The sequence below is a fragment of the Gadus macrocephalus genome, chromosome 8 (genome assembly GCF_031168955.1).
Source record: "Gadus macrocephalus chromosome 8, ASM3116895v1".
Taxonomy (NCBI): domain Eukaryota; kingdom Metazoa; phylum Chordata; class Actinopteri; order Gadiformes; family Gadidae; genus Gadus; species Gadus macrocephalus.
Genome location: NC_082389.1, coordinates 21,990,919 through 22,006,611, shown reverse-complemented (window position 1 = coordinate 22,006,611; position 15,693 = coordinate 21,990,919). Strand labels below are relative to the sequence as shown.

Here is a 15,693-nt window from a genome sequence, read left to right as displayed (position 1 = left end):
TGGGGGGGGGGGATCATCGGTCCAAGGACTGATCTGTGTTCTGTGTTCGAAGTATACGGCTACTCAAATTCTGAGCTACCCTGGACGGGATTTAGCGTGAAAATTCATTACGGAGGTTGTAGAACACAATACAATGGAACAATTTCTAATGACAGACTTCGATGCAAAATGTAGCCCTTTATTATACAGAAATTTGCTGTTGGTGTATTAGCTTAAGACAACACCCTTACCAGATTATTTATCTAAATAGCCCTATGTTGTTAGAATTTACAAACTTTATGCAAGGTCTACGTTCGTGCAGTACTCGGCGTTGACTCAGTCCTAAAAATACAATATTATTGTAAATTATATCACATTAAAAAAGCGGTAGCTAACGTTAGTTGAATCAAGCAAACAAATAGCTGTTGTTCTTGCTCCAAAATACTTGACTTACCTCAAATTTAACACAAGATAGTTCCTTCAAATTAGGGCTGTAAGGTATGGACTAAAATGTATATCACGGTATGATTTGAGGCATAGACGGTAACAGTATTATATCACGGTATGTTAATTTTATCTTCTAATTTCGATATAAATACCTCTGAAGGGGTAAAATACTGGAAAGGCAGCAAAACCGCATATTTTTTTTTTAAATCTTTTCTCAGGTTACTTCCATCTCTGAAAAACACAAACGTTTAATAGCATGGATTTTTTTCTCCACTTGCTTGCGGACCTTGGCGTATAGTTTTGGCATCTCAATTTGGCTTAAGGGTGTGCGGGCATGTAACGCGTACCTGGGATCGAGTGTTTTGACCATCTCTTTAAAGCCCTTTCTATCGACATTTTGAAAGGGAACCATGTCCTTAGACAGGTAAACACTAAACAGTGACGGCGTTTGTCATCTCGTTCCACCACTGGCACTTTCAAATTCAAAAAAACTTTATTTGTCCCCAGGGGGCAATTGAGGACCTTTGTTGTAAGGACCGGCTTTCAAAATGCCTGCGGAAGCAATGTCTGATTGCAGAGACAGCTTCACGCTACCAGCGTCAGTCTCGTACGTTGTGGAATGAGAGCTTGTGAAGGGACTATTGCGCAAGCACGCAGGAGCGCTTGCTGCGCGCCTGCGTGCTTGCGCAATAGCATACTGCCTGAGAAGGCAGTGTCGCTGTCAATCTGTCCCTGGGAAAAGTAACGTGGTGCCGAATTGAAAAAGGAACTACCGGTATGTTTCGTTACCATATTTTCAGTAGTTGCGCGTAACTTCACTTTTTACATGAAAAAGTAGTTACACCGGTGTCACGGTAACGTCAAAATCAATACCGTAGCGCAAATTCCCACTGGTGTACTTTCTATACCGTAGGCCTACACCCCTACTTCAAATCCAAAGGCGAGCTCAGTTGGCTCGTGTGCTTCAAGATTCTGAAGCCAGTGCTGAGATTCCGATTGGCCCAGAGAAATGTGAATTATAACAATTATGCAATAATGTTTCATATTAAGGACAGCCTAAAAATCTCTCTGGATCTACGCGATTCACGTGGATGACCCAATTGACCAAGAAAACGGCGATTGTCACCGAAAAGCGACATGTGTGGTGTGCTGTACAGTACCAGTGTGAGCCAGACCAGGAGAAACAGGAAGAAAGTCACACACTAACAGAGCCAAAAATCACTGCAGCTTTTGAAAGGCAGAGAAAATATGACTCAAATTCAATGAGGCAGAAACTCTGTAGTAGCAGAGTTTCTGTGCATGGACCAAGTCCCCATCTACAGAGTAGAAAAATATGGATTTCGCCAGATGCTTGAGCAACGCCAAATATCTGTTACAAAGCAGAAACTATTTCATGTACACAGAGATCCTCAGAATCTACACTGAAACTAGAGAACTCATCAACCAGCATCTCAAATAGAAACCATACTATGCCTGCACAACTGACCTGTGGACAAGCAGAACTGCACAAACCTTCATGTCTATCACTATGCAGTACATAACCAAGTCATGGGAGATGCACTCATGGTGTTTAGGCTGTAGTGGCCTGGACACAGATCAAACAGGTATGTAATTAAAGAACTTACTCAGCTTATTAGCATTTTAAAACAGAACATGGTTTGTTTGAAATAAATAAATTTTATCATTATAATTTTTTAATCTTTATCAGTTCAGGTGAGAATCTGAAGGAAGCCTTTGAAGAGAAAATAGAGAATTGGTAGTTTGACATTTCAAGAATGGCGAGCATAACAACAGAATGCCTCCAACAACAAGAAGGCCTTTAAAGATGACTTCACGTGGATTCCTTGTTTTGGTCATACTCTCCACCTTGCAGTCAACAAAGCCATTGATATTAACAGAGTATCTACAACATTGTCAAGGCTTCGTAAAACAATATCTGCCTTCACCCGATCACCAAAACTTTCACGTCAACTAACAGAAAGAACTCTCACTCCAAGAACATAAACTCATACATGATGAACCCACTCATTGGAATTCATCATATGACATGGTAGAGAGATTTCTGGAGCAGCAGCAAGCTGTGTGTGCAGTGCTGGCAGAAGACCGGAAGAATTGGCATCTGATGCCCAAAGGCACTGACATTACAATTTTAGAAACCCTGAAAGAAGTCCTCGGACCATTGAGTCCCTTCACTGATGCATTAAGTGATGGGCAGCACACCACACCACTCTCTCATCTGTCTTGCCCCTGACATGGAAAATGTTCACATCTCTCAATGATGAAGAGAAAGGTTGAATCTCAATCCTTTGCTCGCTTCAAAATCTCAGCCCTCGCTGTTGCGCGTTCACGCGCCGTGGAGCCATGTCCCAATACCAGTTTAAAGGTAGCTTAAGGGGTAGGGGGAGGGCTAACCCTCAAAGCGCTTCAGTTCTGACTTGCTCCCACAATACCTTGCGAAAAAAACGGAAAATCAAGAAATATCCTAGACAAGATGGAGGGCGAAAAGATGCGACAGGATTGGAAAAACACAAATGTAAGTGTTTTCTCTGTAATTAACTATTAATTATTTTATTAATTATACTCTGCGAAGCCCGGCCGCGGACTCTCGGAAGATCGCGGAAGTCTGTGGCCGACTTTCGCGGAAGATCGCGAAAGTCCGCGGCCGACTTTCAAGGGCCGCACGACCCCGGTATTCGGCCGGGCTGCAGACCGGGCTGCATACGACCGGGCTGGATATCATGTCGTATGATATCCAGATCTTCCATGTTCTAGTGACTCCAGGTTAAAAATAAGCTTTATACTAATATATTATATTATATTAGTAATATTCTCTAAGTAATAGTATATATACTAATATATTATATTATATTAGTAATATTCTATAAGTATTATTATACTAATATATTATATTAGTAATATTACATGGTTAATCAATGTATTTTTTGGCAGGACTATATTGTGTACATAGCTATTATATATTGTACATAACATATGGCCATATCAACCAGTTCTGGCATATAATTCCTATTTCCTTCTTATTCGTTTTCTTTCAGGACTTCGTTGAGTCCACTGCCACCAGCCCCCCCCACCTCTCCCTCATGCTCCTCCACCCCAGGCACCTCTTCCACCACCCCAGACCCCCTTCCAAGAGGAGAGTGCCAGGGGGCAGGCGAGGCATGAGGAGAGCGAGGCAAAGTTGGCGGAATGGTGGAGAAGATGTGATTCTCCACCATTATCTCAAAAGCTGAGAGAGTGTGTGTGTGTGTTTGTATTTTTAGGTGTGCGTGTGTGTGTATTTTTAGATGCGTGTGTGTGTATTTTTTAGATGTGTGGTTCAGTGTTTCTTATTTAAATAAAGTGTTTCTTCTAAAGTGTTCTTGTTCATAACCGATTATCTAAGGGTGCACTCACACTAGGCCATCTGGCCGTGGCCGTGGCCGTTTTAGCACCTAACCGTGCTCAAATCTGCCAGTGTGAGTGTGGCCAGTATGGCCAGGCCGGGCCAATTTGGCCACTTGGGAGAGGTGTGCTGCTACGGCACGGGCCGCTACGGTACAGATGCTAATGAGCCGACACGCGCTACGCAACCTGAGCTGGATGACGTATAGTCAATGCGACGACTACGGACATAATAAAGGCGACGAGCCTTCTTTCCCATTAAACGGTAAACATCGCGTCAAGCGGTTCAACTGTTGGTGTGTTCTCTGTGTTGTTGTCCATTGTTGTCAAAACTCTGACTGGCGGCAGACTTTATTATGGTCCATGCAGCGGACGCTTGGTGATGACGTGTTACGACGTGATGACGTATGTACAAGAGCCTTCCGTGGCCAGGCCACAGCTGCAACGGCCACGGCCAGACGGCCTAGTGTGAGTGCAGGCCAGAGAACAATGGGGCCATTTGAGCACGGTTAGGTGTGAAAACGGCCAACGGCCACGGCCAGATGGCCTAGTGTGAGTGCACCCTAATACCACCTTTAACATGTAGCTAAGTGACATTCAAAATAGAGGTATATTACGAGGGACAAATAGTATTATTTTTTTAATTAATTAATTATAACACTTTATTTAAACATGCCAATTACAAAATATAAATACCATTTCAGGTTAAACATCTTTACAATGGGTCTTGCTCGTTGCCCGAGACAATGGCAGCCAGTCTGTCACTTGTAACATTACCAGGGGTCTGGTTATCTGCTAGGGGGCACAGGGAGGCCATGATGACGTCACAGGGTAGGGTTGTCCCATTTGGTAGGGGATCGGTTAGGGGTAGCAATGAGGGGTAGCAATGAGGGGTAGCAATGAGCAATGAGGGTTAGGGTTGAGATGTAGGGTTGAGACAGTGAGCAAAGAAACGGGATTGGGCCAAAGACTCTTGCTGTGGAGATGAAGAGTGCCATCAGAGATGATCAAATGTGCGTGTTAATGATGACAAGCAGTTGCTGCTCATTTTGAACAGTGCCACCTACCTTGACCCTAGGTTTAAGGACATGTTTGTTTCGCTTAAGGAGGAAGTCAAACAATGTCTCCTGAACCAAGTAGGAGGACTTGCTGAGCCTAACAGAAGTCAAAGCCATGTGCCAGACCCAGGACAGGATGAGGACTCAAACCTAGTTAGGCCACAGAAAAAGCAGAAGGGTGACTTGAGACGACTGCTGTCAAGTATCCAAGGAGAAAAGAAAGGCAGTGGTGCTATCCCCTAAACTCCTGGAGAACCCCTGCTCCGAAGCGATAAGCCGAAAGATGAGTATCAGGTATAAGAAAAAAATGACAGAAATCAGTGCTGAGGAACCACTTTCCTGGTTGAAAACAAATGCACGTAGTCTACCTCAGCTCCCTGATTTTGCCAGTAAGTATCTGTGCATTGCTGCATCAAATTGTGCTTCTGATAGAGTTTTCAGTACTTCTGGCTTGATTGTCAGTCCAAGACGGTCAAGACTGACCCAAGAAAACATTGCCATGTTGGTGTTCCTTTCAAAAAACCTGGAACTGACAAAGAAGTTCAATAATTCCTTAAGTTATGCCTGTTGGAACCTAGCATTAGAGGTTTTAATTATGTGATATATCAGGCTCCACACCACTGTTGTTATTTATTTGCATATTTATAAGGACAATATTGTTTGTTTTATATACTTGAAGGCTCTAATATTAAAAAAAAGGCTTCTTTGTTAATATTAAATAGTTGACTATTGTTGTTCTTATGACCATATTTATAAGCACAGTATTGTTTGTTTTAAGACTGGATGGCTATAGGCCACTCCTGGTCTTTTTTTAATGTCTGTTGGCAGCTGGTACTGCAATTTAAATGCTGTGCAAAAGATGTTGAAGAACAGTGGTGTTAAATACTTGACATTTTGAAGCAGTTTTCAATAAATTAGTGAATTTAAAAGTACATGGGTCCTGTTTTTTCTTTTTAAAGTTGTGGCATCGAATTAGTTTCGAAAAACGTGGAAATTCACAGGGATTGGTATCAACTACTGAAATTCTGGTAACGTGACAACCCTAGAATACACACACTGTAATTCAAGTGTTGTACACTTCTTTGTTAATTTGATAACCGCTTTTTATGGCGCATAAGTCTCTGGTTTTCCACAACGAGACCTGTAGTGGGGGATATCTCCGCCATGGTTGAGAAGGAATTTGGGGAAAGGAACTTTGGCTTTGCCTCCCTGAAGAACATGAACCTCGAAATGGAGGAGAAAGAGATTGTTGCCCACGATTGTCTCCCCCGGAGCCCTGCTGCCCGCCGCCGCGAGGCAACTCGGACCGCTTCCGAGGCGGTGGTGCCTCGGCAGCGGTCAGTGGGGCTCTGGGGGTAGACAATCGCGGGCACAATCCCTTTGTTCTCCATGTCGCGGTTCAGTCAACTTCAGATTGATGTGGAAGTGGAAGAACGAGAGATGTCTGAGAACCCAACGCAGTCGTTTGAGATTCATTATATCGTCTGGAGGCGCACACAGCTTTTGGCCGTGATAATATATATTATATGTTATAGATATCTATGTATAATATGATATTATTTAGATATAGAGCTCCAGGACTCCTGCCGGAGCACCCAGAGTGTTCTAAGGTATTTACAGAACACAGCCAAAGGCTGTGTGCGCCTCGCCATTGTGCGTCTCTTGATTGTGATACATCCACTGTAAACAGAGCACCTGCTAGCGTTGCTGCAAGCTGCTCAGTACCACACCCCCACCCTCTACCTTGACCCGCCTCTAAAAAATTGGCACGTTTGTGGAAAGACCATGTGGGACTGGCTCGTAGCAGCTGTAATTCTGCACCAAGGCTGAATTTCTTGAACGTCTTCAAATAATGTATTCAGGGCCCACTAACACCTATATATAGGCATCCATAAACTAGCATGCCATGGGACCTTTAAAGTTATTCATGCAAAAGCAAGGCACACAAATGCATCCCACATGCTGAAGAAAATGTCACCTGGCTAAATGGCAGGTGAGGTGGATTATGTATCACCACTAATCCACATATCTCAATAAAATACTAGCCAGCTATAAATGCCCTTTCCAGCATAGGATTGGCACAAATATGCATATTTACCAATTTGCGGACACCTTCTGGAGATTTCTGCATGGCCTTCTGTTGGTCCTGTGGCTGCATATTTGAGTGGAGTGTGAATAGCTGGTACCTGTAAATGTAACAAATTACATTCACCCATCCAAACATTCTAAATCATTTGAATACTTTTTTTTTGTAATCCATAGTCAATCATTCAATTTGGAGTATACAAACATGAATTAAACTCATGTTAAAATAACTAAACATAAAGTTAGTTGTTAGAAACTAACAGTTGGAATGAAACCTTCTGTGACAATTATTGTTAAATGGTCAGGAACTAATATGCAAAGATCTCCCTTCTAGATGGAAGCTCTGACATGCAAGACATGAAGTCAATGAAAGGGTTGGAGTTGCTATGGTTCATAGTAGGTTGAAATATTGAATGTTAAAAAAGATGCACTATAAACAAGGCTTCTTTCAGATCAAGTTCAAGTTATTCATTGTCCCTAAAGAGGGAAATTGTTATGCAGCCAGGGACACAATTTAAATACAGGAAGACAGCAACATCAATATAGATTGTGCTGTGTCTGAAATCGCGCACGGTGGACTTACGTAAGTGCACTTCATTATCCCTACAGTACACATACCGTATTTTCCGCACTATAAGGAGCACTTAAAAGCCTTTAATTTTCTTAAAAAACGACAGTCTTATAATCCGGAGCGCCTTATATGGCGAACACACGTTCACCAAGACGGGGAGACGGTGCAGGTCGACTTACGCCACTATCTGCCAATGTTTCGTGGATGCCTGGGCTGATATATCAGTCTCAACTGTGGTCCGAGCTTTCACGAAGGCATGAATAATCACTGAACTTCCAGGTATCAGCAGCGACACTGAATCGGATAATGACGAGAGGGAGCCGGGCATGTTAGATGCCGTAGCCTCGCCCAACTGTTCAATTTCGGACACTGAAGAAGAAGAATTCGAGGGATTCGTGGACGGGGAATGAACCGAAAAAGTGAGCTTTACGTGTTATATGTAACTGAACAATGTTGAGTTATGCACTAATGTTTGAATTAGCGGTATCAGACTGTCTCTTTTACGTGTTTACAACTGAACAAGGCTGGGAGATATTGTGAATATGCACATTAACGTTTGAACAACGTTGAGTTATTGTGAATGCACTACGTATAAAACTATGTTTTATACATAAGTTGAACAATTTAGAGAGTTACTATATTGTGAATGCACTAACGTTTGATTTAGTGGTATCAGACTGTTTCTTTTACTACGTGTTTACTGAATCAGGGAAAAGTTCCCCTCCACGTTTGGGAAAAGAGTGAACAAGGCTGGGAGATATTGTTAATATGCACATTAACGTTTGAACATCGTTACCATGAGGGTGAACGGAGTTGTCAGAACGCTTAATAAAGTTTGACTTTATCTGACTGTTTTGTTGACATTCCCTTTAGCACAGCTCGGTCTAGTGGATGCATAACGCAACCCCAGTCAAACGTTTGACTGCTGATTGCAGTGTGACGGTTCCTTTTCTGTGGTATTTTTTTTCTGCTTGATCATTTCCATAATTCGCATTCGCATCATTTTAATAGCTATCAATTTAAATTACCAACAATGGATTTCTATCGATTTTATCTGCATTTAGTTAAGCACTGTACAGTACTAATCAACTCAAACTGTAAATATTTCGATTTTTTTTTTTTTACTGTTACAATGTCAGATTTGAAATTCCTGCCCCCTCCGCTACGTAGACAAGATGGCGGCCATTGAGGTTGGAAAGTGTCTATCGGTCCACACTCAAGTTTTAGATAGTTTTGAGTGTGTCACCGAGGTACTTCCAGTGCACTGCGTTTTTTGCACACTCTGTTTTTGCGCAAATTGCACTCAAAAAGGTAAGTGTAAGTATAGAAGTGTGCGATTTCAGTCACAGTATAGGTCTTGCATGGTATGACAATTATGGTTACCATGGCCCTGTCATATACATCATTGCAGATTGCTTTATATTTTGTACCGTATGCCACAAATATTCTTATTATTTGGTGACGGTTGGACTCAAACAGAATAACTCTTACACAGCATTGCAGAGCAGACGAAGCATGTTTAATTAGCCTCCAGGTTGACCCCATAAAGCTGTTTACCTCTGTGTCTGGCTCACCCCATCCTGACAGGAAGAAGTAAGGGGGCTTTATGATGGCCACACAGATTTTTGAAAACCATCTTTGGATTTGTTGTAACTTGTTACAATGGATAATAAAGTCTTTATCTTTCCAACTTCGGCTTCCTTGACCTCTCTTATAATGTTTACTATGTACCTATACAATGTAAACACAAGCAGCTGCATTGCCAATACCACTATTAAATGTTCTGTCCACTAGAGGACATTCTACAAACAAAATCTTGCCTGGTAAATAATATAATATCAGCACAGCCTCTTGACCGTCCGTTTACATCCCAAGCAAATAAATCGCTTTAACCAATCAAATTTGGGCATCTTTGTTATAGTCAACATGGCCACTATACAAGTTGTAGGACATGGACACAGGACTTGGACAGACAGATTTACTTTCATCAACTAAGTGTTCTTATTCTATCCCATAGTAGTAAAATACAATCCTAGAGCTATAATTATCACTATCTGTTATATGTATTGGTCATCCATAGAGGTAAACTACAATCCGAGAGCTATAATTAGACCTATCTGTTATATGATTTGATCATCCATAGTGGTAAACTACAATCATAAGCTTATAATTATCACCACCTGTTATATGTATTGATCATTAATCTCGATAGCAGTCGGCAGTACAAGCAATTGTTTAATTACACAATTTAGGTGAACATAAAGTGCAGTTGATTCGCAACAGTTTAGTTTTGGATCAGAATTTCTATGAAAAAGGTGATCGCCTGTTTAAGTTATTGAACAGGGAAACTATCGTCTCTAGGCAAAAAGTCGAGAAAGGTGAGATTTGCTTACATTAGCCAACACATAAATAAAAAATTCAAATAGAAATTTCAGCATTTGATTAGTATAGTTTGTTTTACTATTCTAATGATATTCAACTCCCGAAACAGCCCTAGTTGTGATTATCCACAACAGTTTCCCCGATATTAGTTATTTTTGCTTTGATTGTTCGTCCAAATGGTCCCAGTGTCACCTACATGTGTGCCAAGTTTGCAGCTTGTACCGCCTTGGAATCAGGTGATGGTGGGTGTTGGGTGCGAAAGTTGTTCATCATGAGTAATGTTGGATGTACACAAAAGTTAATACTTATAGTGGCAAAGTCACGCCCCTTCCGGTAGAGCCCATGGGACCTATGAGATCGAAAAATATGAATTGGTTTCAATGGAGAGAAAGTAATTACCTTCTGGTCCCAGTCTTTATATGCCCCGGATTACACATATGTTGTTTGTGGATTTAAATGTTAATCTTTCATGTCAAGATTTTGACCGTTTATTGTGCAATTGTTCAGTTAAAGGCTGTAGAGAAAAGAAAATGAGAAAGACTACACGTTTGTATGTGACGTCACACTCCCTGCGACTGGCGTGGACAAGACCGACAATCTCCCCATCGGCATAACTGAAACTCTACACATGCCCCAATTTATAGTTTTCTTTCAATGCTTTTTTCCTACCTTCAGAAAAGAGAGTTGAAGTGGAGTAGAGAGATCGCCATGACTGTACCAACATTATTTGAGTTTTCTTTGCATGAAAAATGATAATTGAAATCAACAAACATGTGTAATGCAGGGCATATAAAGACTGGGACCAGAAAACAATGTCTTTCTCTCCATTGAAACCCATTCATATTTTTCGATCTTATAGGTCCCATGGACTCTACCGGAAGGGGCGTGACTTCACCACTCTATTGCACATATTTTGGTATAATCGGCTAAAAACAGCCAACTTAGGAATGTGTCTCCATGCGCTTTTTTGCTCCCAAACAAACAACCCAACTCTTTATCAAATTAAACATATCCCAGATCCATTCTACACCGGATTTCTCCATAATACTAACAAATAGAAAAATCCTTTTTTTTTTCTTTCCTACAAGGGATTTCATAGTACCCCTAACAATAAATAATAACAGTACTTACAAATATAAAAGGATTCCTACGGATTTCATATGACCCATTAATAATAATAACACATTATGATGGGGTGACCTTGAGAGTCAAGAGTGGTGGTAGCTCTTCTAATAACCTGTTTATCATGAAGATATTGATTAACAATGTACAATTACCTTTCAGGGTTGTCTGCAAATCGCCTGTCATCAAGCAGAATACAATCTCTGAGTGCCACGATTTCATCATACCCAGTCAGGAAGATGAGCACTGCGCCTTCAGAGAGGGAAATACATCATCACTGTGATACAGAGAGGAAGAAGGCTGACCACTAAGGCAAATGGTGCATTATGTATTGTTGTGTCAACACGAATACTTGTATTACAAATCATTAAACTTTTATTATTGTGTATTATTTCTATGTTGTTTAATACTAATTTGTATATATCATCGTTGTCAGGGGAGTAGCCAGGACATTATTACTGCGGTGGGCCGTGGCCAGCTCGGGCCAGTCTTGTATTTGGGGAGGCACTTGATTGTCCACGGGGGTTATTTTCCCAAAAAACTATGTTTGGTAGTGCCGTTTTTTTTTTGGTCATGGTTCATGTGTGCAATAACAATTCCCGTAATTCTCGGACAATAAGCTGCGCCTTTTTTCCCATTTTGCGATTCTGCAGCTAATATAACGGTGCGGCAAATTTTTTAATTTTATATCTAACGGCCACTAGGGGGCCTCCTAAATCTATGGATTTTTAAGCGGCGGGCTCCAGTGCGGCTTATATATGTAAACATCATTAAATTTAGCTGCTGCGGCTTATACTCCGGTGCGCCTTATAGTGCGGAAAATACGGTACATTTTACGAGAAAAATCCTGGCAGAGAATCGTGATATCAATTCTAAGCTGAAAAATCATGATTCTTATTTTTCCCCAAATCGTGAAGGCCTGGGGGGGTTAAGTGCAATATTTATTCATAACGTCAAAATATAACACTTTGAATAAGAATAATAAGTCAAAGTTAGATCCAACTAATAGTGCATATATTTCATTTTAGACTTTCCGTTCAGGATACACATATATTTTCTTTTCTGGGGGGCCAGCAGGGGGGGACAACCTCCCCCATGTGGTTACGCCCCTGGGCGTTGTCCCTTGGGGTTGCTCCCTTTATCCATTGTAAGATGTTGTGTTAGCTGCCGTTTGTATTGTTACTGTCTGATACTTTTGCCATGTTGATCCATGTCTTAATTTTTTGAAGATGCCTTCAATAATCTGGTTAATTTCCCCCGATACCATATCGCAAATGTCTTTGCTACTCCTGCCATGGCTGGCTTCAGCTTTGGCAAATCTGCAATCTACCTTTGTTATGTTAATATCAAACCTAAAATTCTTATGCTGTTCATTCCAAGAGGACCTTTATTCTGGGCTAAAAACCTTCAAGAACAAACTTCCCTATTCCTAGTTAAAACTACAAATAATGTGTTTTTGCAACCACCATTAACGGATAATCCAGTGTCTGAACACTATTTTGAAACCTCACAAGGTGTTAATCTATGTATAGTAGCCATGAGTCCCACAGGATGAATTGCCTTCAATCAGAACACACTGTCTTAAATTGTATCTAGTGGAGATATGGGGCAATTGCAATGGCTTGGTTTGGTGGCCTCCAATTATATTCACCCTGACATTTTAACAGATGGGTCAAATGTACCCACTGTTGATAAGCCCCTGTTCCTTGGGCTCACTGGGATCACTCACTGTTGGGAGGCAGGGTAAAGAATAACGTTGTCTTAACTATGTCCCCTTGATCTTGTGTGGCCTTCAAAGCTGGTATGAGTTCTCTATACTCTATTTAGTTTAGAACTTCAGAAAAATCATTGTTGATTTAAACTTTCATTCCTGTTAAATTCTTTGCCCTCTTCGAGATTTTGAGATCGGTTGGGTTGGGTTCTCAGCAGTTTGTCGTCCAGTTAAATGCACTCTTTCCAGCTCAATACACGTAACTTTGACTTTGTCAGAAATAACTTGGAAATCCCACTTGGAATTCGACTTTAAAGTTAATTTAAGTTAAGGAGTAACTATATAAAGAACCCTGTTAATAACCTCTGTCAAATGCTTAAGAAACCAGTGTTGACTAGTTTATTCCTGGTGATGTTGGTGCTGTGTCTCACTCTTTAGACTGCTTCCTTACTCACCATCGTCAGAGCTTGAGCAGATGTAATGGAGCAGGTCAACAATGATGTCCAGATGGATCTGGTCATTCTTAAAGCTGCAGTGGTAATCCTGAAGGTAGTTCCGGTCCTGAGCACTGAGCTCCATATTCCTTCGGGGCTCCTTCAATGACTCCGGATCGCCACCCCTATTGATTTATTTTTCGCAAAATGCAGGAACTTATTGCTTACCTTAAAGATCCAGTGTTAAAGGACAATTCCGGTATTTTGAACATTGAGCCCCCTTTCTGGTTTGTTTAGGATGAAATAGAGTGGGTGACACCGAAATTTGAACTATTAGTCCTTTCTCGGGTATTTGGCTCATTTTTAATAGCTCCTGCCTGCTTCACAATGGTTGTCTGTGTGCATACACAAACCTGTCAACCCAGCAACCCTAAACGTTCGTTTTCAAAAATGTGCAAGTACCCGAGTGGTTAGTGGCATTCGTGAAGTTTAAAAAAAAAATATCGGCGCAATATATGTTTTCCATCCGTGTTAGTTGCTAAATTGAACTATTTTTTCAGATACCTCACAACCGCATATAAACTTCCGCACAAGGTCCCACTCCGTGCAGCACCTACTTTCGACTTCCGTCGGCATCTGCCTGCACTTCCCACAGGCACACCACCCGCCCGTGATCCTGGGGGGACCGCTTCAGCCGGAGCTTCAGGCGCCTCCGTAGCCCTAGCCTCCATCTCACGTAGCTCCTCTTGCGTGAATTCTGGTTCAAAACGATATCCTCTGCCGTCAAAATCGAGTGCGTCCTCCAGAAGCCACCTTTCATAATCCATTTTCAGTGATTTTCTATGTGATTTTCCCTAATCCGAAGTGCTCACGGTACAAGACTTCAAACCAACGTAAACAGCCCACCTTTCCGGTTCGGCGGAGTAATATCATCGTGCAGTAATGAGTCTTCCAACTGAAATCAACTGGCGATAAATGTGCAATAAAACACGACAGAAACCATATATTGCGCCGATAATTTTTTTTTAAGCTTCACGAATGTCACTAACCACTCGGTTACTTGCACATTTTTGAAAACGAACGTTTAGGGTTGCTGGGTTGACAGGTTTGTGTATGCACACAGACAACCATTGTGAAGCAGGCAGGAGCGATTCAAAATGAGCCAAATACCCGAGAAAGGACTAATAGTTCAAATTTCGGTGTCACCCACTCTATTTCATCCTAAACAAACCAGAAAGGGGGCTCAATGTTCAAAATACCGGAATTGTCCTTTAAGAATCATCATAATTTGAGGATTCAATTGAGAATCCTCTAATTACAAAGATACATTTTGTGAAAGGACTGATCATAAACTCGTCTTCACTGGCTATATGAGGCATGTTGGACGGGGGTTAGGCTTCTCGGACACTTCAATTTCAACTTTCTTTTTTTTCCCCAAGTCTGCAATCATTTTGGGTCTTGGGGACTAATACAGACAACATTTTGAATTGGTCTTGTATTCAGTGAGAAAACTGCAGCCTTCATCTGTGAGAATGAGCTGCAATGTAATCCTTTGAGGCAATAGCGCCCCCTAAATGTACATCCTCGAAAAGCACTACTTGATCACAGTCCGTTTAATATTTCGTCCAAACGTGTCTCGCTCAAGGAGAAGTATCACAAGGTTGAGTTTTTGTAGGAAGAGAAGGGTTGAAACTTTAGGGAGAGCTTGAGAGGGTAGAGTGTTGTGTTTGACTAGAGAAAGTGTAGCTTAGTGTTATTAAGGTGATTGAGAGTTGAGATTCTAATGACAGTAGGGAAATACCCTGCAACAACGCAACAACCAGATTTCAGAGTGAGACTTCTTCTTGATCAAGACTTCGTTGGACACAATAGTTGTTTTTACACTGCCAAATGACCTCTACTCATTCATGCATGCGAGGGGCTTGAATAATAAAAAACATTCAGAGTATGCAAATTACTCTAAAGGAGTTTACTCTCTATGCGTAGCCCCGCCTACTTCAATTAACCAAGAAAGCCGGCTCCTTGACAAAGGCGGAATACACCCTCCGCGGTTTTACACAAGCAAGACAGTGAAATTGAAGGGTGTGCCAAGCCAACAGTGCAAAAATACCTAATAACAAACAGACCAGCGAAAGCTGAAGAAAAAAGTTTTACTCCTCTGAGGGTATACTTTCTATTGTGACATAATATGACCCGAGCCTGTCAGAGGCACAAACAAGCACTTTTTGAGGAAATACATTTATATGTAACTATATTTTAAGATAAGTACTAATGGACTGACTCTATATCCGTGTTTGAACAGTGCATTTACATGTAGGACTTGAGCAGATCTTCGGCCATCTTCTGCTGGTAGTTCTTGGCCCAGTCCAGTGCTGTCCTAAAACAATGACAATGTTCAGGCAAAACAAAAAGAAATCTAGCAAAGGCATAAGATAGAAAATAACAACATTTTGTGCAATCAATTTTTTGTAAAGAAATGGATTTATCGATCTTGACTCTATTTTT

At 41.3% G+C, this 15,693-nt stretch overlaps 1 protein-coding gene across 3 annotated transcripts in view; it reads right to left on the bottom strand.

Moving 5' to 3' along the window:
* ythdc2 (YTH domain containing 2) overlaps positions 1-15,693 on the bottom strand; it is a 225,158-nt gene that overhangs the window by 88,571 nt on the left and 120,894 nt on the right. For all 3 annotated transcript variants that reach the window (XM_060059908.1, XM_060059910.1, XM_060059909.1), the window contains exons 14-17: positions 15,500-15,565; positions 13,210-13,373; positions 11,199-11,295; positions 6,982-7,069 (exon numbers count right to left, since the gene is read on the bottom strand). In XM_060059908.1, the coding sequence (XP_059915891.1) occupies positions 6,982-7,069; positions 11,199-11,295; positions 13,210-13,373; positions 15,500-15,565 (415 nt within the window). The remainder of the gene's footprint in view (positions 1-6,981; positions 7,070-11,198; positions 11,296-13,209; positions 13,374-15,499; positions 15,566-15,693) is intronic.